The sequence below is a fragment of the Urocitellus parryii genome, chromosome 1 (assembly GCF_045843805.1).
Source record: "Urocitellus parryii isolate mUroPar1 chromosome 1, mUroPar1.hap1, whole genome shotgun sequence".
NCBI classification, from domain to species: domain Eukaryota; kingdom Metazoa; phylum Chordata; class Mammalia; order Rodentia; family Sciuridae; genus Urocitellus; species Urocitellus parryii.
The window spans coordinates 241,001,353-241,029,344 of record NC_135531.1 but is presented as its reverse complement, the minus strand read 5'-3'; the positions used below and the strand labels follow the sequence as shown (position 1 = coordinate 241,029,344).

Sequence of the window (27,992 nt, the reverse complement as noted above, 5' to 3'; positions counted from 1 at the left end):
AACTACCCTGGGTTGATTACCAAATTGTTTGGACTACCTGGAAACTCACAAAATTTACCATTCTTAATAAGGCAATTATAAAGTAAAAATAGAGAAATACAGAAAATTCCGGAACTTAGAAGTATACGTCCTCATGTGTTCTCAATGTATATCAATGTAGAACTGTTTGGTGTAGGAGCTTAAGTCTTTAAGTTGTAACTAAATGAGATTGCCAGTTTCCTTCATTTATTTAAATTTAAAGAAACTGATCAAAGTGTATTAAGTGTAAAAACTAAAATTAGATCGCAATTTCTTACTGAAGTGTCTTATTGACTATGGTAATCTGTATACAGTGTGTGTGTATGTATATTATATGTATACATAAAATCACATACTTGATTATAAATTTTTAAATTTTTTGTTTTAGGTGAACACAGTATCTTTATTTTATTTTTATGTGGTGCTGAGGATCAAACCCAGTGCCTCATGCATGCTAGGCAAGCACTATACCACTGAGCCACAACCCCAGCCCCAGCCACAACCCCAGCCCCATTGATTGTAATTTCTATGTCAATTAAATATTGCAAAATTTTAAAAGAATGGAAGAATAACGGTAACTGTGCAGTTCACATGGCTGATGAAATGAAAACGTCTTCCGTGATGTTTTTTCCTGGTGTTCCTTGCCTGATGGTCTCATCTAGTTGTCACAAAAATGTTGTAAGAACTTCCCTTGGTTGAAGATAGTAAAAATTAGACCTTCAACATTATATTAGAGTGATTTTTTGAAAATTGCTCACTTAGCTTTCAGAATATCCACCTTGTAAATTGTGTCTAAAGAGTCAGACACACTCAGAAGACCCAGGGTTCAAGAGGATATGGTTTTAATACTTAAGAACTGTGTGGCCTTAACAGATGAGAAGAACATGAAAGAATAATTCAGGAGCTTAACAAACCAATTCTATAATGGAAGCCATTATTATCATAGTTCTTTTTATGATTGTTAAAATTTGCTAAACTTACAAAGATTTCTAGGTTGAACTTAAAACTATACACACAGAAAGTTTTGGGATTCCAACTTTAATAAGTTAACTAGAAGTTTTAAAAAACAAATTTCTGATTAGCATTTCTGCACAAAAAGCAAAAACACCTTCGAGGTAATTTTTTTTCTTCTTCTATTTCCATAAGTTGGTAGAAAGCAAAGCTAAAGAAATTTTAAATATTTAACCATTGCATATTTGGAAAGGAAGAAATATCCTACCTCTAACATAACTTCTATGGGAAATAAGAATCATCTCAGTCATTAATAGCTAAGCATTAAGGTTTTTTGAGATTAAGAGCATAAGGTGGTTTTCAGTTAAATATCAGCTATCATATTTGGTCATATTCTTTAAGTTGATACAAACATAAAATGTTTACTCAATTCTAACTTCAGCTATTTAGTATTTGAATTCATTTCCTAAGAGACAGACCTCCTAGTTTTATTATGTTAATACCTAGGCAGATTTTCTTTTGAAGACTCAATGCAGTACTAAGTCAAGTCATAAGAAAATGGGTGTTGTTAATAATACTTAACCACTTGAGTAGCCGAGTGGAGCATGTTAACTAAAGTTCCCATCCAGCTATTTAGGTTTTAATCTTTAATACTGTCAATTATAATTATAAAAGGACATAGGAGCTAGGGACCTCATATTCACCAAATGGTAAGGCTTTTACCCAAGTAATTTTATTAAGGACAGGAGGAAAAGAGCATGTTTCGTTTTATTTTTTATTTTTTAACAACAACAAAGAGAGCCTCCAAATGAAACAAATTACCACTGTGACTTTGTATCAAATCTCACCTCTCAACATTAACCATTTTAGTCCTGGCTGGTCTCTTCTACATCTCATTCATGAAATATTTTCTCCTTTAAAATGTGTACTACCATAATAACTACATAACACAAAATGCACTTAGATGTCAGCTCCTTATTCCCAATTTTGTAACACTAAAATTCGTAGTTTTTATGAGTGGTGTTAGTTTCCATCCAACTAGCTTATGAGTTCACAAAGGGCAAGAATTGAATCTTATATTTATTTTGTGGTCTTCATCCCTATCCTAATACCTGGCATAGTGCTTGTCACCTTGAAGCTCTTCGATGAAGATTCATCTTCAAAACTTGTCAATTAAAACTTCTTTACTACAGGTTAGTACAATTTCACATACTTAGCCTGTAACACTGAGGCCAAATCATATTAACATTTACAAACATATATTATAAATGTCAAATCCTAATGTTTCTCCTATTTATTAGTTTAGTTGGTTCAAAATGGTGAAGACTATTAAAAATGTCTTTATAAGCTTCTCATGAGTGAGAACAATATAAACTAACATCTCTCTCTGACAGACCAGAATCAACCTACAACCATTTCCCAAATAATCTTTTAGAAATGAAGGAAGCTGGCAATCTCATTTAATTACAACTTAAAGACTTAAGCTCCTGTCCTGTGACACCCAAGCCCAGCCTAAATAATCAGATAAGGGAGGTACAGCAGGCTAATAGTACCCACTGTGGCAAGTGCTATGCACAAAGTGCTATGGACATAAATGTGAGGCAAACAAAATCTTTATTGCCGCAGGAAACAAGTGCACTCATCCCACCTCACCAACAGCTTTAAGAGTCACAAAAATACAGACTTCACACAATAAAATATAACACAGACTCGGGGAAAAATGGTCCCTTGGACTATATTGGCTGTAATACTGAGGTAACCAATTGACCTTGTTCAGTGAAAATACCTCTAACACAATGAAAAAAAAATCAACTAGTTATAACATCCAATTCATATATACAATTCAAATAAAAATATATATTATTTGCTTTAATGTATAGCAAGTTTAATACATTAGTGTTTACAAAATAAAAACTGTTTTCTACTGAAATTTTTGTGCTTCCTCATCACTAAGCTTGAAAGAGCAGAAAAGTATGATTAAGGAATCTTACTTATGGATTTAAAGATGCGGTTTGTGAGTTCATGAAAGATGGATAAATACTAGTTGGAAGATTATTGCATCTTTAAAAACTGTTGCTTATTAAAATCTATAAACTTGAACTGTAAGACACAATTAAAAAAAAACCCACAAAATTTCTCAAAATAGATTAGAATACAGGAAACGTTTCATGAAACTACTGAGATACTAACCAGTGCTATGGCTAATATTAAAAACTGAACATTCTATTTAAATTGTACTCATACTAGTTCTACACACAGTGAACAATAGAACCACAATAATCAACCTCAAGCTAGCAACAAAGTTGCAAGGTCCATAAAAAGCTTCTTCAGTGGGCAAAATACTAGGGTACATTTAAAACATTTAGAAGGGGGAAAAAGCCTTTTAATAGTATAAAAGTTGTTTACTGGTGTTTTCTACCATAAAGCTCTTCTACAAATCAAAATGAAAAAAGCAATTATATATGTGACAGTGATCAGAGACTACAGTGCAGACATTTCATCTAACATTTGGCTGACAAATTTTAGTATAACAGATCATGACAATATTTGCTACACAGTTATGATTTAAAGCAGAACTAAAAACAGACATATATTCCATGTCCATATACTCTTCTCAGCAATATCTGGGTTTAGATGAATCTGTAGGAAGTAGGTAAACTGTCAAATATCTTCTCTTCAATCAGCAGAAAAAAATGGATATTGGCAGAGTTGGATTTTCTTTCTTTCTTTTTTTTAAATACCCACTATGGATTCAAATATGAAATTCTTATAAGTATGCCAATGCACTATTAATATTTAATAGTGTGTATGAACATACGGTCTACTAATTAAATAGGGGAAATTATAAGTATACTTTCAAGTTAAAATGAATTTTACAAAAAAAAAGCATTCAAAAATCTGAAAGGTGTACAAAAATGAAATTGTAAAATAAATAATAAACCTGTCAACTGAACTTCCATAGAAATATGCCTGCAAATATGGATCAGTGACTCCACACTTGTGATGGATGGGTGGAAAGGCATTCCCCATCGAGAGCCACCTAGTCTGACTCCTATACTTGGAGAAGAATTTCTGAATATAAAATCTAACAATCATTATAGCCTTTGTTAAGTCAACACCTTTATCACATTTAGGGTTAATGTACTACATCTTAATCTATTTAACACATTCTGAAATACCAATGTTTAAATCAAAGATTTTATACATTAGTCCACTTGTTTCAAGTTCTGTCCAAGGAATAGCTTCCTATTCATTTGTTATGTAAAATTCATTTGTTATGTAAATAGCAATTATGTAATCCATCTGGGTCAACTAGGTAAGAGAGATTTTTCTGAGTGCTCATCTTTTTAACTTTTAGTTTGTGCTCCTAGTAGTACAAGTGCTCATCTTTTTAACTTTTCTCTAATTAATTGTGTAAATGTGCACTCATTAAAACAGCAAAAAGATTATTGAATAAATGCTATACATTTCCTGGTAAACAAAATCAGTTTCATCAAATATTAAATACACAATATTTTCCTTGGCTTAAATTGAGAATTTGCTTTTCATTTTTCTACAGTCATTGCAACCTTGCCAATAACTATATTACTTAAGCTTTCTTTTTTATGACTGCAAAGATTCTAAACTCTGATAATAATATTTACGCTAAATACACTTAAAGTAGACAATACAATTTCAAGTAAAATAAACTTTATCCACATCTATTAGACTAAACGGGTCTCAACATTTAGATTTTACTTTATAAATTACACAAATACATTGTACATTCTGAAATAATGAATGCTTACAATATTAACTTGTAAGCCTTTCCACATAAAATGACTTACACAGGAATGTGAATGGATCAAATGTTTCTGATATAAATTGCAACTCTCTCTTGATTTTTCTCTTTTGTGGCTGTTGTTGTTTCTTCCCAGTTTCCACAGACTGCTGCAGGAGTTCTTATGCTTTGGCTATGAAATCTGTTTGAGCTGAATGAGGCAACATTGGTTATTAAGGCTTATTTCTATGATGGAGCATTAATCCTTAAATCTGATGCCATTTCCAGAGAACAGTAGGAGAATCACAGCTATCTTGAATCTTCAGGTTCTGTTTTGATGACTTTCTTTTCCAAAGTAAAAGCTGAGTGAGGGTAGTCTTTTAAAATCCCAAGGCTCTCTGCATAAAAATGAAAACACATAGATAGTGTGTTGATATTTCAAACTGATGGGACTACAAGTCAAACAGTTATAAAACAAGACCACAAACTTCATGGCAAATAGTATTCATGATTCTGCAATTCCATGTAACATTTTGTTCATAGAGGTGTGGTTAAAAGCTTGGATTATGGGAGCTGGGATTGTGGCTCAGCGGCAGAGCACTTGCCTAGCATGTGCACGCTCTGGGTTCGATCCTCAGCACCACATAAAAATAAATAAAGGTATTGTGTCCAACTACAACTAAAAAATAAATATTAAAAAAGCTTGGATTATGGATTTAAATTATGACTATGCCAATTACTAGTTTTATACAGTTCTAAAAGCAAGTTATACACCTTTCTAAGCTTTAGTGTCTTGATCTATAAGATGAGGATGGTATTTACAGTGTAAAGTGGCATGAGAGTTAAATCATGAACTGTTCATACAACACAGCATATATAGAACGTTAAATTTTTAAAAATGCTTAGTCCAACAAATAAAATAAAACTGATCACTTATTTTGGTTAGAATATTTACTATCAAAGAAATGACAGAAAAACATCTTCACTGTTTAAATATGAAACTAGTTTTAAAATTTCCTCTTGCCATGATATATTAAGGTAGGGAAAACAGAGATAAAAGAATAATGACTCTATTTTCATAAGAAATCACAATGTCTAATATACGGGCAGATACATACACATACAAATAAATGTATGTTAACACACAAGCATGTACACATATCTTTCAGCTAATAGACTTATCTGAAATTAGATACCTCAATTTATGAATCCACCTTCTCTATACAGAAAGGAATTTTAAATTGTGCATGAGAGAAATAAAAATACTAGCTACCATTTACTGAATTCTTGTCAGCCATACAATTCATATATACCATCTTATTTAATTCTCACAACTACCCTATGAGGTAAAAATGATTTCCATTTTACAGATGAAGCAACTGAGGGATAGGGTAAGTCAAGAGTTATTCAGTCAAGTATAATGCTAACATCTGGAGCCAGGTTTGCACTATATGTAACCCATATTATTTATACTCAATTAAAACAGAAGGAAAAAGGCTTTTTAAGGCACTCCTTTGTTCTATTCCACATAAAATCCAAGCTCAACTATATCTCTATGTAATAGAAATACAAAAAGTACATAATCATGGTAAGACACAATAAATTTAGCTGGAGTATTTCTTTCATAGAGTATCTTCAAAGGAATAAAAATTAGTAGAAAGTGTTTTATCTTTGTTTTGTTTTTAAGAAAGTTAAAGAGCAGATCACTTTTTCATGTTGTGAAAAACATGAGACTCACATGTGTTACCAGTTTAGAACAATTTCTTAACTTCTTTGACAGTCTTAAAAGCATCTAAAATCAAGTATGAAATAGTCACAGCACAGAATATTATTTAGGACTTTGACCTTTTTAGCATGTACTAGTAGGAGCATAAACTAAAAATAAGAGACAAAGACTCTCTTGATAACTTTTTTCCTAGAAAATATATAACTTAGCTATCAGGTATAAAGTCATATTTAATTCTAATGTTTGTAACACTACTTTTCCCACTGGCTCAGAACATAAATTTAGAATCAATTATTTTGTCTGGCCTCAGCTTCCTCATCTATAAAATCAGTGGCTTTGATTAAGTGACTCTCAAAGATACTCTAACTTTAAAAATTAATGATAACTAGATTCTTTCAAATGGTGATCTCTTATAATTCAACTGTGTCTAACTCCCTTTACTTAAGAAAAAGTATGTAAACACCGAACTGGAAGCTGCTTATCCTCTTATGGAGGTCAGTTTACTTCTGAAATATATTATCCACAAAATATATCTGCATAAAAAATTACATTCTGATACATTAGCTTTCTTATACAGTATGAGGACAAATATACATACCACCCAACAATTTCATATTATGTTACTGACAAAAAAAGAACCAGCCAAACTCATATCAGCTATTTATTATTCAAATTTTTGTATAAAAGATACCATTCAGCTGGGCACAGTGGTGTACACTTGTAATCCCAGTGGTTCAACAGGCTGAGGCAGAAGGATAGAAAGTTGAAAGCCAGCCTCAGCAATTTAGTAAGGCCCTAAGGCCCTAACTTAGCAAGATCCTGTCTCAAAAAGAAGACCATTCATTTAACAGCTAATCAAAAATAATCTCAATCTTTACAAGTTTTCCCTATCATTCTTTGAAATACTATAGTCTCAAAAATACAACTATAGAATCCATAATTTCAAAGGGGAGGAAAAACTGACCACTAATATTTTTGTTGGGAAGGGGAGAGGGACAGTTGTGGAGTAGAAAAACAAAATTTAAAGATGCTTTGTTCAAGTTTTACTCTTTGATTGTATAAGACATACTCACCTGAGGAGTGGGACTTTGCCTCATTTGAGTAAAGTCTACTCAACTCCCCATCCACCACAAAATGATGGGGCTGTCTGTTCTGCAAATTAGGCATTCGGAGATTCAAAGGTCTCTCTCCTAATAAAAAATAAAAATACATATATAGATAATATTTTAAAAATATCATAGTTTTTCTTAAAAACAAGCTTTCACAAATTGTCTTGAACACTCCATAGGAAGAGATGAAAGTCAATAGGCATTGAAGAATGTCCATGATTGTGGAAAAAGTTTTTAAATAATAATTGAGGAGGAAAATGGCAAGTTATTTCAAGCTAGCCCCAAGGTATATATAATTCTATGAAGACATCTTTCGTAATTGCTTTTACTTGTTAACTCTTAAGAATGATTGGAGAAGTTAAATAAGACCACATATTAAAAGTTTCTGATATATTTTAAGAAGGAAGAACTTTTTTCTCCTCCAGTATTTGGAACTGATGACAGAGGTAATATTTCATTCGATTGGTTAAGAATGCTTATTAAGAAGGTATCTACTTGGAAAGAAGTCTTATTTTTTGACAACAGTGATCACTCTCCGGAAAAGTATAAAAATAATATGTAAAAATTATGACACTAAAAAATTATTGTTTTACTTCAAATACTTATTACTATTTAAACTGGAAGATATGCTTACATCCTTATATACTGTACATCTCCCTCCACTAGAGTGTAAGTGAATAGGGACTTGTATTGATCACTGTTGTATCCTCAGTGCCTAGAAGCATGCTGGGCATGTAAGAAATGCTTCAAAAATAAAAATTCGTTGAATGAGTGAATAATAATGATTTGGAATTATCTTCATGTGAGGACTTGAAAAAAATTAAATACTATTCAGTCAGAATGGTAAAAATATTCATGAATCAGTTTTCTAAATTTAAGAGTTAGACTTTGTCATAGTACTTCAGTAGCAGCTACCATATTCTCTTAAGAAATAAAGGTTATAAAATTTCAGACTAATCTAGTTTTGAAATCTAAAAAATATAAAAGTTTTGAGCTTTTCAAACAAGGTAAGGGCTGATGGTATAGCTCAGTGGTATAGTGCTTGCTTAGTACGCACAAAGCCATGGGTTTGAGCCCCAGCAATTCAAGAAAAGAAAAAATAACAAATAGAGGCACACACAAACATCTTTAAGGGAATCTGTTTCTTGGGGAAAATGATCCACATACTATTCGCATCTCCCTTCCTTACTTACGCTTTAGAAAATAAACACCAATCAGATGTGCCAGCTATAGTATAAGAATGATAAAATTTTAAAAAATTACAAATTAAAATCTCTAGGAGAAATTATTTTTTTAAAAAGGGGACAACTTAAAAATTAAAACTCATAGAAAATCTATAAAATAATCTCTATACAACATCAAGATATAAAAATCAGCAATTTTTTTCAGCTTCTCTTTGAAGTATGCATAGTAGGGCTCTAAAGGCAAAGGCCATTCTGAAGATGTACCTTGTCCATCTGAGTTATCAGAAGGCAAGCCATTAGGGCTGTGCTCTTCTGAGCTCTGCCTGTAAAGCCCTGTAGACAGTCTTCTCTCAGCATGCTGCAGTCTCTCATAGCCAGCTTGGGCACAGAGGAGTTCCATCTGCTTTGCCATCACCTTTTCAGGCTGCTAGTAAGTAGAGCAAAAAATAAAATCAGTAATTCAAACATTCTAGATTTTTTAATAGTTTAAAGATGCCAATTTCAGACTGCAGTAAATGTATTTAGTATTCATTAAAATTAGTTCACTCTTTATGTGGTACGCTCGGTTCCATAAATATGAATAAATGTATCATGTGAAAACATAAAATACTGGATTTCATACAAAAGAAAAAAGGGTTCTTCTCAACCATATAAAGAGAATTCCATCCCAGTTCAAAAGCAACATAACCCTAGCTTTATTTTCTAAGGTGTAGCAAGTTCATTAAAGTACTTTTTAAACAAGGAACCCAAGGGCAACAGCAATATTTGCTATCAACTGCTTCTAACACACAGGGTGAAATGTTGGCATTTTTATTTTAGGATTTGGCACTATAATACTGACTATCAGTATTCTGATATGGTGACAGTATGTTTGAGGGATAAAAGGTGTAAAACGGCTGTCTAGAAGAACAAGACAAACATACCTCCCTCTAAAAATCACATAATGCAAATTATGCAAAAATAAAATCAATGCTAGTGAGGATCTTCACCTTCATCAGAGAATGAAACGGCAGCATTTCCCAACCAATCATAAAGAGACATGTTTTGAAATGTGAAATTAGTGAGCTGACATATAAATTTATCTCTGCCTGTGTTTTATAAGTTCCTTCTCTATGCTCTGTTTAAATTATTTGTATGTGATATTCAAAGCAGTATGTCATATCTATGATATTTTCCAAGGAAATAATGGTCAAAATGTACTTTTATGGGGGGCTGTGGCTCAGCCATAGCACACTTGCCTGGTACACTGCATATAAATATTTTATTTCATGAAACATATTATTTCATATTTCTGAATTTAAAAAAAAGCAAATTAGTTATTATTTAGGGGATAAATTTTGGTAGATGAAATATAAGTAAATAAAGGTCTATCAACAACTAAAAAGATATTTAAAAATATGTACAGATATGCTCATTACCATGTTAGTTACATAAGAAAGCAAGCAAGCTGCTATATAAAATGGTTATAAGTCATGATTCAAAATATTAATGTGAATGTGTTAATTCATCAAATAAATAGGATAAACACTCAGACTTTTCTAAATGCAAATAAATCAGACCAAAAGTAATCATAATTTCATCTCATTTAAACTTATCAATTGATAACATTCAGCAAACATTTCTGAGAGGGAAATGTATTTTTCATCCTCTTACCATGAAAATATAAAATTTGGCAGTACTAAATTTGAATAAAAACAAGTCACTAGGGAAAAGCTCAAAAAGTTATCACTTATAGTACTTTCTAAAAGATGTCTGCAGAAGTAATATTTTTAATGTTCATTTCAGTGAACATACATAAATGATAGCAAAAGCACATGATGGTACATAGTAACATTTCTTCTTGAATTTAAATGAGTTATAATAATAATTATTATACTGACTACCAATATTTTATTGAGAACTAATGCTATTTTATTTCAGAGTTATATTATATGGAGCCATGATCAACATGACTGATTTTCTGATACTAAATTTATTCTTTTGAATTTTCTTGAGTAGAGACTCTTGTCTAACTTCCTACAAACCACAAAGAATAAATAAGTAGTCCCACATCAGACTCTGTTAATGAAGCAAATCAAGTTGTTATTGCTATCCTGTGGCTACAGCTATGGATCAAATGACATTTTAAAAAGAACCAGAAATAAATTTAGTCCTCAGAAACCTAAAACTGAAAGTAGGTGAAGCAGCCATTTATTTTTTAACCTACAGATATTATGATGATATGATAACTGGTAGTTTATTTACCTGTGAACTAAGGGCTGCGAGTTCTTCACTCTTGGCTCTAGCCTGCTGAAAGAGTGTTTGCATAGAATCCTGGAAATCTGGAAACCCATCCTGTGGGTAAAGAATATATCCTTTATATTTAAGTTTGTAAAAAACAAAATAATATCAAAAACTCAGATAATAAAGCAAATGAAACCACCTTAAACTCAATACTTGAATAATCACAGTTAAGGTTTTAATGAATAGCATTTCATTTTTAATTTTTTATGGTACCTTATATTCTACAACTGTAATATCAATAAAAACACAAATAAAAATGAAGAAGAATATAATCATCACTATTTTTTTCCATCAGAAAGTAAACCTTAGGGCTGGGGTTATGGCTCAGAGATAGAGGCTCGCCTACCATGCATGAGGCACTGGGTTCGATTCTCAGCACCACATAAAAATAAAGTAAATATATTGTGTCCATGTATAACTAAAAAATAAATATTTTTTTTTAAAAAGAAAGCAAACTTTATTATCATTATAATGGTTCCATAAAACTTCAACTAGTTGTTCAATTACACTATCCTCATATTGGACATTTTAGATTCTTTTCTTAATTTCTGGTATTAAAAACACTGCAAAGCCAGGCATGGTGGCATACCCTTGTAATCCCAGCAGCTCAGGAGGCTGAGGTAGGATCTTGAGTTCAAAGCCAGATGTAGCAACTTAGTGAGGTCCTAAGCAACTCGGCAACATCTTGCCACTAATAAAATATAAAAGAGGGCCGGGGATATGGCTCAGTGGGTCAAACGCCCCTGGGTTCAATCTCCAGAATTGCACCCCCCCCCAAAAAAAAAAAAAAAACCACTGCAAAAATATTTTCAAGGACACAGCATTTTCTAGTTGAGATTAGCCACTATAAAAAGTTTTGAGAAGTAGAATTACTACAAACAGATGCCATTTTTTGTCTTCTTACACACTATGCCGAAAGGCCTTAACTGGGTTATAATATAAGCAATATGTGACATTTTGTCTTGGTACTGTTAGGTTTTTTAAAAATTTGTAAATTTATTTTTATTTTGATACTCAAAAATTTTTTGTAATTTACATATTTGTAATTTACGTACTATAGTTGTATGAACTTCTGTTTTATTTTGTGATTTCTTCTATTGCTACAGAATTCTGAAAGGAAGGCATTCTACTTTGTACTCAAATCTACTCTTAGTTTTTATAAGGCAATTTTGGGGTCTTTGTTCCTCCTTCTCCTTCTTATTTTAGTTGTTGAGGGACCTTTATTTTATTTATTTATATATAGTGCTGAAAATCAAACCCAGTGCCTCACACATACCAGGCAAGTGCCCTACCACTGAGCCACAACCCCAGGCCTGGTTTTTTGCTTATTTGTTTCCTTAAATATAACCCTCCAATCTATCTGAAATTAATTTTGTTAATATTTAATGTGGTAAAGATTCAAACTAAGAAAAAAAATTGTAAGTCTTATCCAATAATTCCAATCTAAATTTCCTAAGAATTCTTCCATGCTGGCTTGTGATTTCTGTTTTATCATAGCAGGCAATGGGACTTTAGAACTGGAAAGACCTGTACTTGTTTTCCAGTTCCACCGCTTAGGAGCTATATGACTTTGCATGGGCAAATGTAACAATCCTGAATGTCAGTTTTCTCCTATGAAAAAATGAGGACAATAGAACCTATCAGAGTTGTTGTGAGGATTAAATGAAATAAATAGGGCCTATTTGTAGAAACTCTATTACTGGACAATGCTTCAACAAATTATTTGTTTTGTACTTGACAAGTATTTGGGCTAATCCACCTACTACTTTCAAGTTTCTTTTAGTTGCCTGTTTACTGCTCCATGTGAACTTCAAAACTACAAAACATCATGATGGTGTATAGTAACTTTAAGGAAAGCTACTGAAGGACTGGATTCCTCACAGAAACTGTCATTAACTCCAAAACATGCATTTCTTCTGTTGTTTGATTATGTAACTGAGGGTGAATCATTAAATGCAATAACAAAAAAAAATAGTTTCCATTACTTGAGATGTAAGATAGTGATTCAAAAAACTTCTTCCATCAGGTTCTTTTCAAAAAATTATTTCTCCACTGCAGAGCCCATATTTTCAAATATTTCATCTACCAAAATTTATCCCCTAAATAACAACTAATATGCTATTTTTAAATTCAGAAACATGAAATAATATAATCAAGTCAAAAGCAAATACATTTACCATCTTGAAATAGCCTTGTATAAGTTTCATGGTGATTTTATATACAATCATTATCTTTAAAGTATTGAGAACAGCCAGCTTTCTAAGTCCCTACACTGATATTTGGAATATATAGAACATAATCATTAGGTGAGCTAGAATAAACTTTATTTAAGTGTACATAATCTAGACTAAAGAAAAAGTACACTTTTTCTTATCTATTCTATTTTTCTTCTAGGAATTTATTCCTAAAAATCCAACTTAGTCTTAGCAAACCTTCATTTAAGTTTGAAAGTTCAATGAGATAAGGTGGTAGAAGACTTGGAAGAAAAACAACAATAAGAGCAGCTATCACTTTACAGGTGCATACAAAGTACCAGTTCCTATGTTCTATACTTTATGTACATTATTCCTCTTCACAAACAACCCGAGGTTATCCTCATTTTACTGCTGTGGATAACTGACTTCCAAGTCTATGCTCAGTCTATAAAATCCTACAATGAAACAATAACAATTACCTTCATGAAACAATAACAATTACAGTTTTTTTTTAAATTCTAAGTTGCTATGTATGGCAGCAGAATGCATTACAATTCATATTACACATATAGAGCACAAATTTTCTTATCTCTGGTTGTACAAAAAGTAGAGTCACACCATTCCTGTCTTTATACATGTTCTTAGGGTAATAATATCCACCTCATTCCACCGTCTTTCCTACCCCCATGCTCCTTCCCTTTCCTTCCCCACTCTTTGCTCTACTTAGAGTTCGTCTAATCCACCCATGCTCCTCCTCCACAACCCCATTATGAATCAGCATCCTTATATCAGAGAAGGTTATATACTGGCTAACTTGACTTAGCATTACATTCTCCAGCTCCATTTACCTGCAAATGCCATGATTTTACTCTCTTTTAATGTTGAATAGTATTCCATTGTGTGTGTGAGTGACACACACACACACACACACACACACACACATACATACATTTACATACACATACATTTTCATTATCCATTCATCAACTGAAGGGAATCTAGGTTGGTTCCACAATTTAGCTATTGTGAGTTGTGCTCCTATAACATTGATGTGGCTATGTCCCTGTAGTATGCTGTTTTTAAGTCCTTTGGGTATAGACCAAAGAGTGGGATAGCTGGGTCAAATGGTGGTTCCATTCCCAGTTTTCCAAGGAATACTGCTTTCCATATTGGCTGCACCAATTTGCAGTCCCACCAGCAATGTATGAGTGTGTCTTTTTCCCCACATCCTCGCCAACACTTATTGTTGTTTGTATTCTTAATAGCTGCCACTCTGACTGGAGTGAGATGATATCGTAGTTTTGATTTGCATTTCTCTAATTGCTAGAGATGTTGAACATTTTTTTCATATATTTGTTGAGTTGATTATATATCAGCTTCTGAGAAGTGTCTGTTTAGTTCCTTGTCCCATTTATTGATTGGGTTATTTGGCTTTTTTGGTGTTAAGATTTTTGAGTTATTTACAGGTTTGTTTTTTGATGTTACTGCTCTGTTTTATATGAGGTGGCTTTAAATGTATGACTTATGCTGAGTTCGAAACCCAATTCTACTACCTATTTCTGAGATACAGGGCAGACTATTTCACCTGTTTGTTTTTTCATCTATAAAATAGCAATGGTACCTAACAAATAGTATATGAAAAATACTTGCCACAATGCATGGCACATAAGTATTACCTACTAAATATTTGTTACTGATATTTAGTCAGATTATCCAAAAAGCCACCAGATTTAGTTGGAGTAAAGAAAACATCATGCTATAGTGATATATTATATCTCTATCATACAGAGGAAAAAGGATACATTTTAGTGATATTTCCATAGTGTGGACATCTTAGAATGAGTATGAATAGATATTTCATATGAACTAGATATTTTATACTAAAACCAGCAGGAGAATGTTGAGCATATTTGTCAGGGACTGTTTTAGTGAAAAGCACTCTGGAAATCTAGAAACATGCTTATTGACTCAACAAAAATGCCATGTAACTGGTTCACACACTGCTGACATGGGGTACAATGGTAAAAAGAGACACACCTTCTGCTTTCTTAACAAACAGTCTTGAGAGGGAAACAGAGATCTGGGGCTCAGCTGAGGCACTATGGCAGAGTAGGCTCCTTAGAGGGCATAATATCAAGGTTAAGAATTGAAGGAAGAGAGTTTTCTAGAAAGAGAGCAGCTTAGATAAAAACCTAGAGACGATTTGGTGAGAACTTTTAAGCTACATTAAGAATTTTAGGGGCTGGAGTTGTAGCTCAGTTGTAGAGTGCTTACTTCACACATGTGAGGCTCTGGGTTTGAGTCTCAGAACCACATGTAAATAAGTAAAATAAAGGTTCATTGAAAAAATAAATAAATAAAATAAAGGCACTGTATCCACCTACTCTATATATATATAATTTTAGGTTTTATCTTAAATGCAAAGAGAAGTGATTAAAAAGTCTTAGAGAAGAAACTGTAAAATCTGCACTTAAGAAAGGCCAGGCTGAATGTGATGGTGTCAAAGATGGTGGTAGGGAGACTGGTTAGAGGGCTATGATGGAGTTGGAGAATAGCACCCTAGTCCTGAACAGTAGCAGATATGGCAAAGATATAAATCCCTGAGATTAGGCAACTGGGAGTCTGGTAGCAACATCTGCTACAATATGAAACTCTGGGCCAGGGGGTTTGAGGTGAGGTAAAAAAAAATCAACTAATTCAATTAGGGACGTACTGAATATAAAGGCTGGTGAGACATATATACATACATACACATACACACACACACACACACACACACACACACACACACACACACATATATTCCAGCTAAATAGACATAATGAATTTGGAGCTTAGGGCAAAATCAGGGTTGGAAATCCAGACTGTGGAGTTACTAGATCATTAGCAATCTCTGAGCAGAGTGTACCCAGCCAGAAACCCCCAAATGTTTCAATATCTCAATACTATTTTTGAAGAGCTTGCATGTTAGTACCAGATGTGTGGTCTCAGGAAATAAAATTAACTTCATTATCAACTGGTCCCAACTTTTAAGGGGGGATTACACCACCTCCTGCCCAGGAGAGATTTGTAATGATTCAACAGCAGCACAAATGGCAAATTGTGCCATACAAATATATGGTATTACTACTGTCAGGATTATTCAGCTAAGAGAATACTGAGAGGTTGGAAGAGTGGAACTCCAAACTCTGCATGTGATAGTTTTTCGAAAATGTGTACTGCTCAATCATTAATAAAGAGAAATAATAGCTTACAATGAATCATAAATTACAATATCCAAGTAACCAATAATATCCATAATCAGTACATTAATCTATTTCATTTTTTCCTCCAGTCTTGACAGTTCATCATAGATGGGAAAACTAGGACTGAGTAGCTATCACTTCATGAGATGTATAGTAGGCTTAAGCTATTCAAAATATGTGACTTAGAAATAAAAGTGAGAGGGTCTGGGGTTGTGGCTCAATGTAGAGCACTTGCCTAGCATGTTTTGAGGTCCTGGTTGGATTTTCAGCACTGCATATAAATAAATAAAATAAGGTCCATCAAAAACTAAGTAAATAAATAAAAATGAGGACATTCCCAAGAAACTGGTCTCTTTCACATTATGTTCGGTGCAGGACTTTAATTTTAAGCGTTTTTCCTCAGGCACCAGCTGTAACATGCTATGAGCAATTTATCTCCATGTCATATTCTTGGCTGCTGCCATTAATCATGATGAGAGTTTAGGTCTCTAATAAAAGATATAGGATGGAATGCTGTTTGTGACCTAATTACTCTCACACCATTGGTCTCTACCCTCACTCTCCTCATCTTTTCCACCAAACACCAGCAAGTTGCTTTAAAGTTAACTACTTAACTATCTTTAAATGACTTGTTATAGCAGATGTTCTCAACTCCACATGTGCATTTTCCTTTTTTCTACTCATACTTTCTGTATGAATAGCAGATTGTAAAGCTTCTGTTTTTCTGATCCAGAGAAGAGTCTTCATCAAATCAGATCAGCATTTTTTTTTTTTTTCCCAACAAGCTTAGTAACAGCGTAGGTGGATATTCTGACCATCTTCCCTCCTGCTTCTCACAGCCCCACCTCCGCCCTACTGGAACCTACTAGCAGATGTTTCCTCTAAGTCTTTCTTCAATCCCCAGTTCTCTTTCTGGGTTCTATTAACAAATTTCATTTCTATCATCTGGCTGTCTCTAACTGCTTGCTCTCCTAACCTCACAGAGTCAAAAAAGCTGTCACTTCCCATCTCTGCCTTATTTCTAGCAATTCCAATAAGTGAAGAAAATTTACTGATGAGATATGAACCAAGTATTAGTTCATTTACTCAGCTGCCATCACCAGTCCTGAGACTGGTGGCTTTACATACCATTCATCCCTTCTAAGATGCTCCTTGAAAAACTGGAGGTAATGAGTTTATTCATGGAACTTGTTATTGAAAAATGCACCAACTAAATCTACTTTTAACTAAAATTTTTAAAAATTTAGAATAAAAAAAGAGAGTCATGGTCTCTGGCTCTTCATTTTTTATTCCTTTAACTAGCTGTCAAGCCATCTTAAAAATGTCCTGTCATAGGGAGTGTATAAATCAATTGGACTATTTTTTCTTGATTTACTATATCTTCCTAACACAGTTTTTATTCATTCTAAACAATGAGCAAATCATATAGCTTATATATAATGCATTTTGTCATTTACATTGTTAAAATTTTCTACTCAAAACTTACAGATGTTTACTACATAAGCTTCCCTGGATTAGAAAATAATAACTGCCATTCCTCCTCTTCTTCAGAGACCACTAGTCCTCTATATGTACTTGCCCTTCATACCCTTGACAGGTCCAAACCCAATAGTGTTTTTTTTTTGCATACCTGAGGTACTTTGTGAATACTCATTATTACCTAGAAAGGTAACTTTCCTTTGAAGTTGAGAAGTGAAACAAAGTTTGGAAACCCTAATTCTGCTACTGGATAGCAAGGTGACAACTTGGGCAAGTTACTGGACCTTTCTGGGTCAGTATTGGCTATAAAATGAAAAATCATAAAGCTTTTATAGAGGACAGAAAAGAAGTTTTGTAATAATAAATTTCAATGCCTAGCAGAACATGGCACATAACAGTGAATAAAAAGTAATTGTTTTTATAATTGCCCCACAACAAGATTTGGAGTCCCTGATAAAAAAGAATAAGAATACACATACTTTGTTTTCAGTTAGGCTTAAAATGGATTCACACAAGCTGCTCATCTATTCTGGGCAGAAGTGTTCCCAAGCCTTAGTAACTAACACATAAGGATGAAGAGGTACTTTCCCTAGAAGTTCCCTACAAGTGGTAGTTTCCATAAACCCTACATAAGCTAGCAGGCTATCTTTTTTTTTTTTTCTCTCTCTCTCCTTTGTGGCTATCTCATTTACTATAGGAATTAAAGAAATAAAGATCAAAGACTCTATTTTTTAAAATGTCTAAAATACCCTGTAAGGAAGAGTAGTATTTAAGGACAACAGGTTATCCTGAGTACTTCTATACAATGTATACTAATATTTCATACTAATATTAAAAAGACAAAAATCAAACAGTAGCTGTCCTCAAGAGAGAAAAACACACAACATAAGTGCTTTCCAGGAAGAAAAATCAGAGAAGTATTTTTAAAGCTTCACTCCACCCAACTCTTCAAGTACAGACCAGGGAAATATAACAAGGAAAGATCATACTGAACTTGAACAATACATTACTTTTACTTGTGTACTTTAATGCACTGATAATAGCAAGCAAGAAAATGTTTCTTTTTCCTTTATATATTATTTTGATATAATTTCTATTTTACCTACTGAACATTGCATTAATTTTTGTTTACTGTAAAAATTATCTTTTTAAGATGAAAAAAATGAGCAACTTGGCATGTATGTTTACTGGTTGTTGACAGATTATAGAAGAACTTGTTTCAATTCGGACCTAGTAATTAGAAATCTGTCATATTACTTTCTTTAAAAAATAATAATAAGCTGAGAATCAAAAAACAAGCAGTAAAATGAAATAAGAGTAAAAGTATTTCAAAAGTTCTAAAATCTTTCTAGTTTTATCTATGTGGTACCCTATGTCAATTACATATCTAAACAAACTATTCTACTTATTGTCTCTAAACATACCTAGTATTTTCTTACCTCTGTATATTGTCCATGATAGTTTAAGTTTACTTTTGGTGTTAACACTACCCCAAACCCCCAAGGGTATCCCTAACTTCTTAAATCCTCTGTCCCTTTAAAACCCAGTTCAAATACCTCTTCAGTAAAACCCTAAACATATCCCTTCTCATGTCAGAAAGTTTCCTTCTCCTCATTAGTCACATAGGAGATAGACATAAATAAACCAGTCACATTCAGTAAGAAGTCATAAAACAGTAGAAACCTTTATAGCCAACACTAGCTACACCTCATTATTAGCTTCCAGAATCAAATGATCAACTCTAGTACCTAAAACTCTTAGATGACATTGCAACAGAATTTAGACAAGGGTTTAAACCAAGACTGCACATTTTGAAAAAGATTACACTATATGTTATATGTATATACACACACATACACACACACACACAAAAGACACTTTTAAAGAGATATTGATGACTCATAAATTCTTTTGAAAAACTAGGCAAAACCAAAACAAAACTACATGGGGCTGGGGATGTAGCTCAAGTGGTAGCGCGCTTGCCTGGCATGCGTGCGGCCTGAGTTCGATCCTCAACACCACATACAAACAAAGATGTTGTGTCTGCTGAAAACTAAAAAATAAATATTAAAAAAATTTCTCTCTCTCTCTCTTTCTCTCTTAAAAAAAAAAAAAAACTACAACTAAAAGTGAATCACTGTCCTAAATTCAAAGCTAAAGCCTTTATATGTTGGAAACAAAATCAAGAGTACAGTATTTATAGAAGAATGCAAGAAGTTTGATACTGATTAGTTACATGTCTTATTTAGGAAGGAATAGAATTGTTATTCACAGGAAAAGGAAACACTGATTATTTAAATTTGAATCCAGAACTGTTCAAGTGGCTTTGTGAACTCTAATAAAACAACAGACATCATATGTAATGATATCTGAATGATCTCTAGTAGAATGTTTCAAAGGAATCATCTAATGCTATAACCCAACACTCTCGACTTCTAATAAGAAACTCAAAACATTGCAAGAAACCATTTGCTTAAATTTCAGATCAGGGCTGCTGAGAGAATAAGACTAAATACAGTCAAATAAAAACAGCAGGGCTGGGGTTGTAGCACAGTGGTAGAGCACTTGCCTAGAATGTGTGAGACCTTGGGTTCAATCCTCAGCACCTCATAAAAATAAATAAAATAAAGATTCATCAACAACTAAAAAAAAGCAGCTTAAACCATTCAAAACTATAAATTTCAGTGTTCAATAATGATCTCTATGGCTAGATAAAAAGGGAAAGCAGGGCTTAAGTGTGAGAGCAGCCTGAATCACAATCACACTGAGGGTCAAAACTAAAACAGTGATGTAGATGTATTTCTAGTCTAGCAGATGATTATTCTTCCTGGCCACTAAGTAGGATTAATACTTCCTTCCTTTAAATTCTCCGACGGCACAGACCTTAGCAGCAACAAGTTTACTATGCTCACCTTCCTTCTCTGACAGCAGCAATAAGTCATTAACAGCTAAGTGCACAGAGATCTCTTAACTCTCATCCCAGGGTGCAATAGGATAAAACTGTTACACTGGTTAGACTATCTTTCAATGTAATCTTTTAGACAATTTCAACAAATTTTCTGACAGGTATTTGAGATTAACTCGTCTTAAACATTACTGCACAGCTAACAGTGAATAGATGACAAGCATGAAAACAACTTTTTAAAAGATGTGCCCTTTGGGGAACAAAATACTTCCCTTCTTTGTGAACTATTGCTTTAAGATAGTTTTTAGAAATTGAAGGTGCTTGTCCACAGCTATTCATTATTTCATCCAACAGATTTTATTAAGTGCAAGGCATTGTTGCAAACTGAGTATGCATAGTGGACACACAAGAAAAGAGCCCTGTTCTCATCCAATGACACAAATGATACTATATTAAACACAAACATGGAACCATTCCACCAAACAGTAGTTAAGTGCTATGAAAGCCAGCAAAAAAACCATAATAGCCTCAGTATGATTTTTGCAGTTCAGGAACACCTTCAGAAAGGGAGGCAGGGAAGTCAGTAGAAACTCAGATGCAACATACAGCTGCTTAGAGAAAATAACGAGGCAAGACAAAGGAGAATGCTGAAACACAAACAGATTGGCACAATCCAGGAACACAACAGCGATCAGCATAGCTAGAACACAAGAGAGAGTAGAAAAATATAGAAGCAAACATAGTAAGAGAAGCAAGCTAGAGTCAGATCATATAGGATCTTAGATACCTCCAGAATAGTTTAGATTTTATTCTAAATACATGAGAAAGCCACTGGGGAGATTTAAGCAAGAGAGAAATGCATGTTTTTATAGAATAATTCTGGCTTTGATATAAATAAAGGATCATTGCCATAAAAATATTAGGTTATGATAGAAATTTAGGGCAGTCAAGCATAACTCACTTGCTTTAACTTGAAATTAAAATATGATGGCTAAGAGTGCACAAAATCTCATAAAAAAGGAAGAAAGACGGAGCCATCTGACTTCAAATTTCCATTCTGCTATAGACTAGATTTTCAGAACAATAGTTCTATATTTCTGAGAGCCCTAAGAAGAAAATACATTCTTGTTGCTTAATTCCCGCCTTACTACTTGCAAGTCTAAAATAAGAAGTCTCAACCATGGTCCTTTACAAAAGCCATTAGTTATAGTAAAGTTTCTATGATTTGCAACTACTGAATTATTTTCCTCAGATAGTTAATATAAAAAAACTAAAAAGTCAGCTCTTCTGAATATTTGATGATATAAGGAAGATTATAAAAGTAATTATTTAACCCACAAAGAGTTTTAAATTTGTAAGACAAATTTTTTGCATCCTCTGATAAACTGAATGGACATCAATGTAGACAATATAGTCTCCTTTTAAAAATTTACTTGGTTTGCTAGTTCAAAATACTATAGATACTTCAGAGTAACAAAATTATATATTGTTTTTCAGTGCATTTTTTTGGAACCAACTTTTTTTTTGGGGGGGGAGTCTGAACTAGTAAAACTCTATTTTTAAGCATCTTAAAACAAAAGTAAACATTAATAGTATTTGAAAACATTACATGTAACCATACCTCTACTTTAATTCTCTTTGGGGATAATTCATCTCTTTCACCACATTTTGACCTAAGGGGAGGGGAGAGAAGAGAAAAACTTCAGAAGGTAAGAAATTTCATTCCTAAGGCATCTTAGTCTAGAACCTTCTCCCAAAACACATAATCTTGAAGCCCCAATATAAGAAATGACATACTTATATCAAACGTTCAAATAATGAAAAAAAGATTTTTCATCATTTTCAAATTAATATTAAGAGACTATATAGACACCATTATTAATTTCATATTTCAAGTATAAAATGTATACATGTATACAGAAAAAGCACTCAATAAATATTTCATGACGATTATATACCAAAATTTCTTTAAAAATAGAGGATATCCTTTTATGACTCAGTACAAATAATTAAAGAAAAAAAATGACCATTTAAGATGAATGCTTAAAGTTATATGAGATTAAAGTGCATTTTGTTTATCTACCGACACTACAGATGTACTTACTCTTAACTCAGAAATCTCTCTGCTGGGAATCTATCCCAGAGGTAGAAACACATATATGAAATGTCACTTCTTCAATTCTAGGATACACAATTATTTCATATACCACCCTGAAATATTCTTGCCAACTAAACTATGAATAGACTTCAACTGTTAATACCTTAATATAAAAGATGTGAAAACGTGAAAAAAATATATTTCACAATCAACAATATATGTGTGGTGTTATAATGTTATTATTTCTAATAAAAGAAGACCAAAAACAACTCAAGTGTACATTAGTAGGGCACTGGACCAATTAAATGGTACATTCACATAATTAATGCCTACAGCTGTAAAAAATAAGGAATATATGTGTGTGTGTATGTATGTACTAATATAGACAGTTCTCTTATGTTAAGTTAAATAAAGACAAAATAAAGAACATTATAGATATATGCTTTTATTAAAAAAAAGAGGTGAAAAGATAGCATTACTTGTATTTGTTTACAAATGCATAAACAAACTGGAAGGATGAAAATAAAACAATTAAAATTCCTGGATTGGGGAAGGTTAGAATAGAGTAAGAGTCAGGAATGGAAGTGAATCTTTTTTTTTTTTTTACTATTTTTTTATAGTTTGGGCTTCTAAATTATATTAAAGTATTAATATATTTAAAATAGATTTAACTGGGGCTGAGGATGTGGTTCAAGCAGTAGCGCACTTGCCTGGCATGCATGGGATGCCGGGTTCGTTCCTCAACTCCACATAAAAATAAAAAATAAAGATAATGTGTCCACCTAAAACTAAAAAATAAATATTTAAGAAAAAAGTAAAATAAAATAGATTTAACTTAAAAAATATACAAAAAACAGCTAACATTATTGAAGGCAGTTGCTTCTATGGCGTGAAATGGGAAGGTGGCAGAGGACAGGAACTGTTGTTTCATGATAAACCTTGTGTACTATATGACTTCTTACATCATATATATGTATTATTTTGATTAAAGAAAATCATCTAAATAAAATACTCAAAGTTTTGTGTAATGCAGCACTGAAAATGAAAAATCACTAAAATCAGTTTTTGTTAATCCAACTTCAAAAAAAATCTTGGAAATAATCCTATATTGCTGTATATTCTTATCCTGTTACTCTATATATATAATTTTACTTACTATATGTTGGCAAATATGTAGATGCCCAGATAGGGCAGAAAATGAAGCCACTGTGAGTTTGAGAAAACAATGGTAAATGATAGCAAATGCCTATAATATAGTAGTAAACTTCAAACTTCAGTATGTACAATAATCATTTGCAATACCTGTAAAAATTTAAAATTCCAAGGATCCATCTCCACAGATTGATTTATTAAGGCTGGGAAGGGTGTTCAGGATGTGAATTTAACAAACAACCAGAGTTACTCTAATACAAGTATTCATTTGCATCCACAGAGACAAGCAAACAATGAACTGGCAGTACCAAGTGAACAAAATAAAAATGATCCTACACCTACAGACAATGCTTAGAGACTAAAGTGAAGATAAGATAAAGAAGAATATGGTGTTTTTACAATAAATTTTGAAATCATCATTCTTTTCAACTTTGTTTTTTATTTCAAACTCACATTTTATATTCAATTTTTTAAAAGTATCTCCCTTAAAATACTAGTCTATCATCTTTTTTTACATTCAGGCAATCTCAAGACTGCAAGCACCTTGCAAAAGGAATCACTCTGTTTCCTCAGAGAGTTCAAAAAGTTCATGTAGTTGTAGGTATGCAAATAAGTCTAAAAAGTTTTTCTGAATTGCATCAACATCCCCAAACCCAAAATAAGTATGAGAAAAATGTTTAAACTACCTGTAAGAACAACATTAACATACAGGGAAACCATGTCTTTCAAAAGAAAAGAAGACAAGAGGAGAATTAAACAAAATAACAAAAATCACTTTGTTAGAAGAAAAAAGTTCTGGTGTGTATTTACACAGTAAGGTGATAGACACAATTATGAATACATGAATAACAATTATGTACTATGTATTTCAAAAAATAAAATGATTTTAAATGTTTTCATCATTAAAAAATGATAAATGCTTGATTTAAACATATAATGTTCATAAGGTACTTCATAATATGCACTATTTTTATCTTTTTATGTGCAGGTTAAAAGATTAAATTTAATTATAAAGTAATTTTAAACAATAGTGTTTTGAAAAACCATCATAATCACACTTTCATCTTTTCAAAAATGCTTATATTCAATCAATGGATGGTGTTTCAAACCACTTCTATCAGGCAATGCAAAAATATCGCCAATTAGTTAACACTTACTTGGTGGTTCTGTAAGTATATTTATAGGTGACTTCTCGAGAAATCTGCCTAGCCAGAGCAAAAAGTTCGTCTCTTCTTGTAAGCAGGGCATTATCTTTCACACAGAGTTGGGCAGCTGCTTCATTAACAGTGAGCTAGATATCCAAAATAAAGTTATAAAAATCATAAGCATTTATATTTCATTGATGCATAAAAGGTATCACTAAAGAATATAAATATTTCATATCACTGTATAATGAAACCATATTCACAAAAAATCAGGATGGTTACTCCAATTGCCAAATTTTGGAAGAAAACCAACTTATTTACCATTTTGCAGAGACCAAACTATTCAAAATAGTCATCATGGTTTTACTTAACTTATTTATATGTTTTCTTTTTCTTCTTTTCTCTTTTTTTTTTTTTTGCAGGGGGGAGAGGGGGGCTAAATGGAGTTTATGGATAATTTGAAAAAGTAAAGAATATTATATAACTCACATCTCATTTTTCTGATGAAAAACCAAAGGATTTAATAATATGATATGGTGAAAATACTTTCCTAACTAAAAGTTAATACCTGGTCTGACAGCATTTTTAAGTGTGAACTGAAATGAAAATTCTTAGATTCAAAATTAAATGATTTTAGTTAAACTTATAATCAAATCACTTAAGTAAAACAAAATTATCAAAAATTAGGGCTATCCTGGAAAAATCAAGGTCTTGGAGACTAATCGTTAGTAAGAGTAATCTAATTCTACCTTTCCATAATTCAATAATTTTTAGACACTGCCAAGAGAGCCGCTAGTTGACCAAACACCTTAAACTAAAATAGTAAATGTCATCCTAAACTCAAAACCTTTAATTCTTTAAACTAGAAAATTCTGTCATTTACTCAGATATAGTGAACTACCAAGAAATATATCAGATTGTTTTTAAAAAGCAAGAAACGTACTCAATCAAGACAGGATCAGTGACAAAAAAAAAAAAATAGGACTTGATGTCAGACAGATGTGAGATGAGTCCTGCTTCATCACTTACCAGCTCTGTGACTTTGGACAAGCAAAAATTGCTCAGAGCCTTCTAAGAGACAAATGGGAGGATAGCACTACTATAAAGGGCTCTAACAAGAAATGAGGAAACACACCTGGCACAAGTTGTCAGTGTTAGTCTTGTTTTCCTTTCATTAAAGAAAAGAGAATCAGATATTCATTTTTTCTCCAGGCATGCCACCTTTATTGATAATAATTTTTCTTATTTAAATTTTTTGAAAATATACAAGTGAAGAAAATAAACCAAGCATGAAATCTTTCCATCTAGAACGACTACTGATATTTTAATATAGACTAATAATATTTCTCAGTACACAATATAAACTTAAGTATATATGTAAATACAGATTTGTAATATTCTTTCTTCATTTAATGTATGCTATATTTTAATCATATATTAAGGCAGAGACTTGCCAGATACATCTAGTGTGCACTGGATGCTCAATATTTGTTGATGAATAAATAAATTTTAAAGTACTTTATAATATAATTTTTCAATAGTCATATAATATCCCATTATAGGAAAGAATAATACATTATTTGAACAATCTCACTCCAGAAATTAAACTACCTTCGTTTTCAGTATACTACAAACACAGTTACATAGGGTATTCTTAAATATACATTTTTTCACATATATCTAATTATTTTTTGACATAGACTTGTTAGGTCATAGAACTAAATTTTAAGAAATTTATGCCTTCCACCAAATTACTCCTTAGAAAAGTTATTCCACATCATACTACAATTTTATGAAGAGCCCATTCTTAGAATCTTGCCCAACACTGGTTATTATCTTTTTAAAGTTTACCAATATCATTTGGTTATAATTTGCATTTATTTGACTATAAAACTGAACTTTTTTGTTATGGTTTTGACTTATTTTAAAATCTGCTTGCTTAAGGAATTTGTTTAATTTTCTTTTTTGTCTTTTTAATTGATTTTATTTTTTAAATAAACGACAGTGGAATGCATTACAATTCTTATTACAATTGTAATTCACAATAGCTAAACTGTGGAACCAACCTAGATGCCCTTTAGTAGATGAATGGTTAAAAAAAATGTGGCATATATACACAATGGAATATTACTCAGCAATAAAAGAGAATAAAATCATGGCATTTGCAGGTAAATGGATGGAGTTGTAGAAGATAATGCTAACTGAAGTTATCCAATCCCAAAAAAACAAATGCCAAATGTTTTCTCTGATATAAGGTAACTGACTCACAGTGGGGTAGAGATGGGGAGCATGGGAGGAATAAAGGAAATCTAGATAGGGCAAAAGGGGGCGGGAAGAGAGGGGGCAGGGGGTTAGCAGTGATGGTGAAATGTGATGGACATCGTTATCCAAAGTACATGTATGAAAACATGAATTATTAAAGTTTATAATGTCTGTTTCATTTTCTTACGAATTTTAGACTTCAGGAATTATTTAATGTATTAGGAGTATTAATTATTAATTCTCCATCATATATGGTGCCTCCCCCACAGTCTGGCATTAGCCTTATTAGTTTTTGCCTTGGGTGCCATGCTTGGAAATACTCTTTCCACCCAAACAATACATAGATGTTCTCCTATACTTAATCTAATAGTTAAAACCTTTCACTTAACTAAGTAATCCACCTAGAATGTGTTATGGTAAATGGCATGATATAGTATCTAACATCTTTATCCTTAAATTTCCAACTATAATCTGTACTGG

At 32.4% G+C, this 27,992-nt stretch overlaps 1 protein-coding gene across 3 annotated transcripts in view; it reads right to left on the bottom strand.

The window, feature by feature from the left end:
* Positions 1-1,425: 1,425 nt before the first annotated feature.
* The window catches only part of Nab1 (NGFI-A binding protein 1), a 45,842-nt gene continuing 19,275 nt past the window's right edge, over positions 1,426-27,992 (bottom strand). Inside the window, exons 3-9 of one of the 3 annotated variants that reach the window (XR_013344369.1) lie at positions 25,263-25,396; positions 22,477-22,528; positions 10,993-11,082; positions 9,013-9,175; positions 7,529-7,645; positions 4,797-5,127; positions 1,426-3,713 (exon numbers count right to left, since the gene is read on the bottom strand). Coding sequence is in view for 2 of the 3 variants with exons in the window: in XM_026389054.2 (XP_026244839.2) it covers positions 5,039-5,127; positions 7,529-7,645; positions 9,013-9,175; positions 10,993-11,082; positions 22,477-22,528; positions 25,263-25,396 (645 nt within the window). In the remaining variant the exon portion in view is untranslated. Of the gene's footprint in view, positions 5,128-7,528; positions 7,646-9,012; positions 9,176-10,992; positions 11,083-22,476; positions 22,529-25,262; positions 25,397-27,992 lie in introns of all 3 variants that reach the window. The other 2 variants (XM_077803040.1, XM_026389054.2) reach the window with 2 other exon arrangements.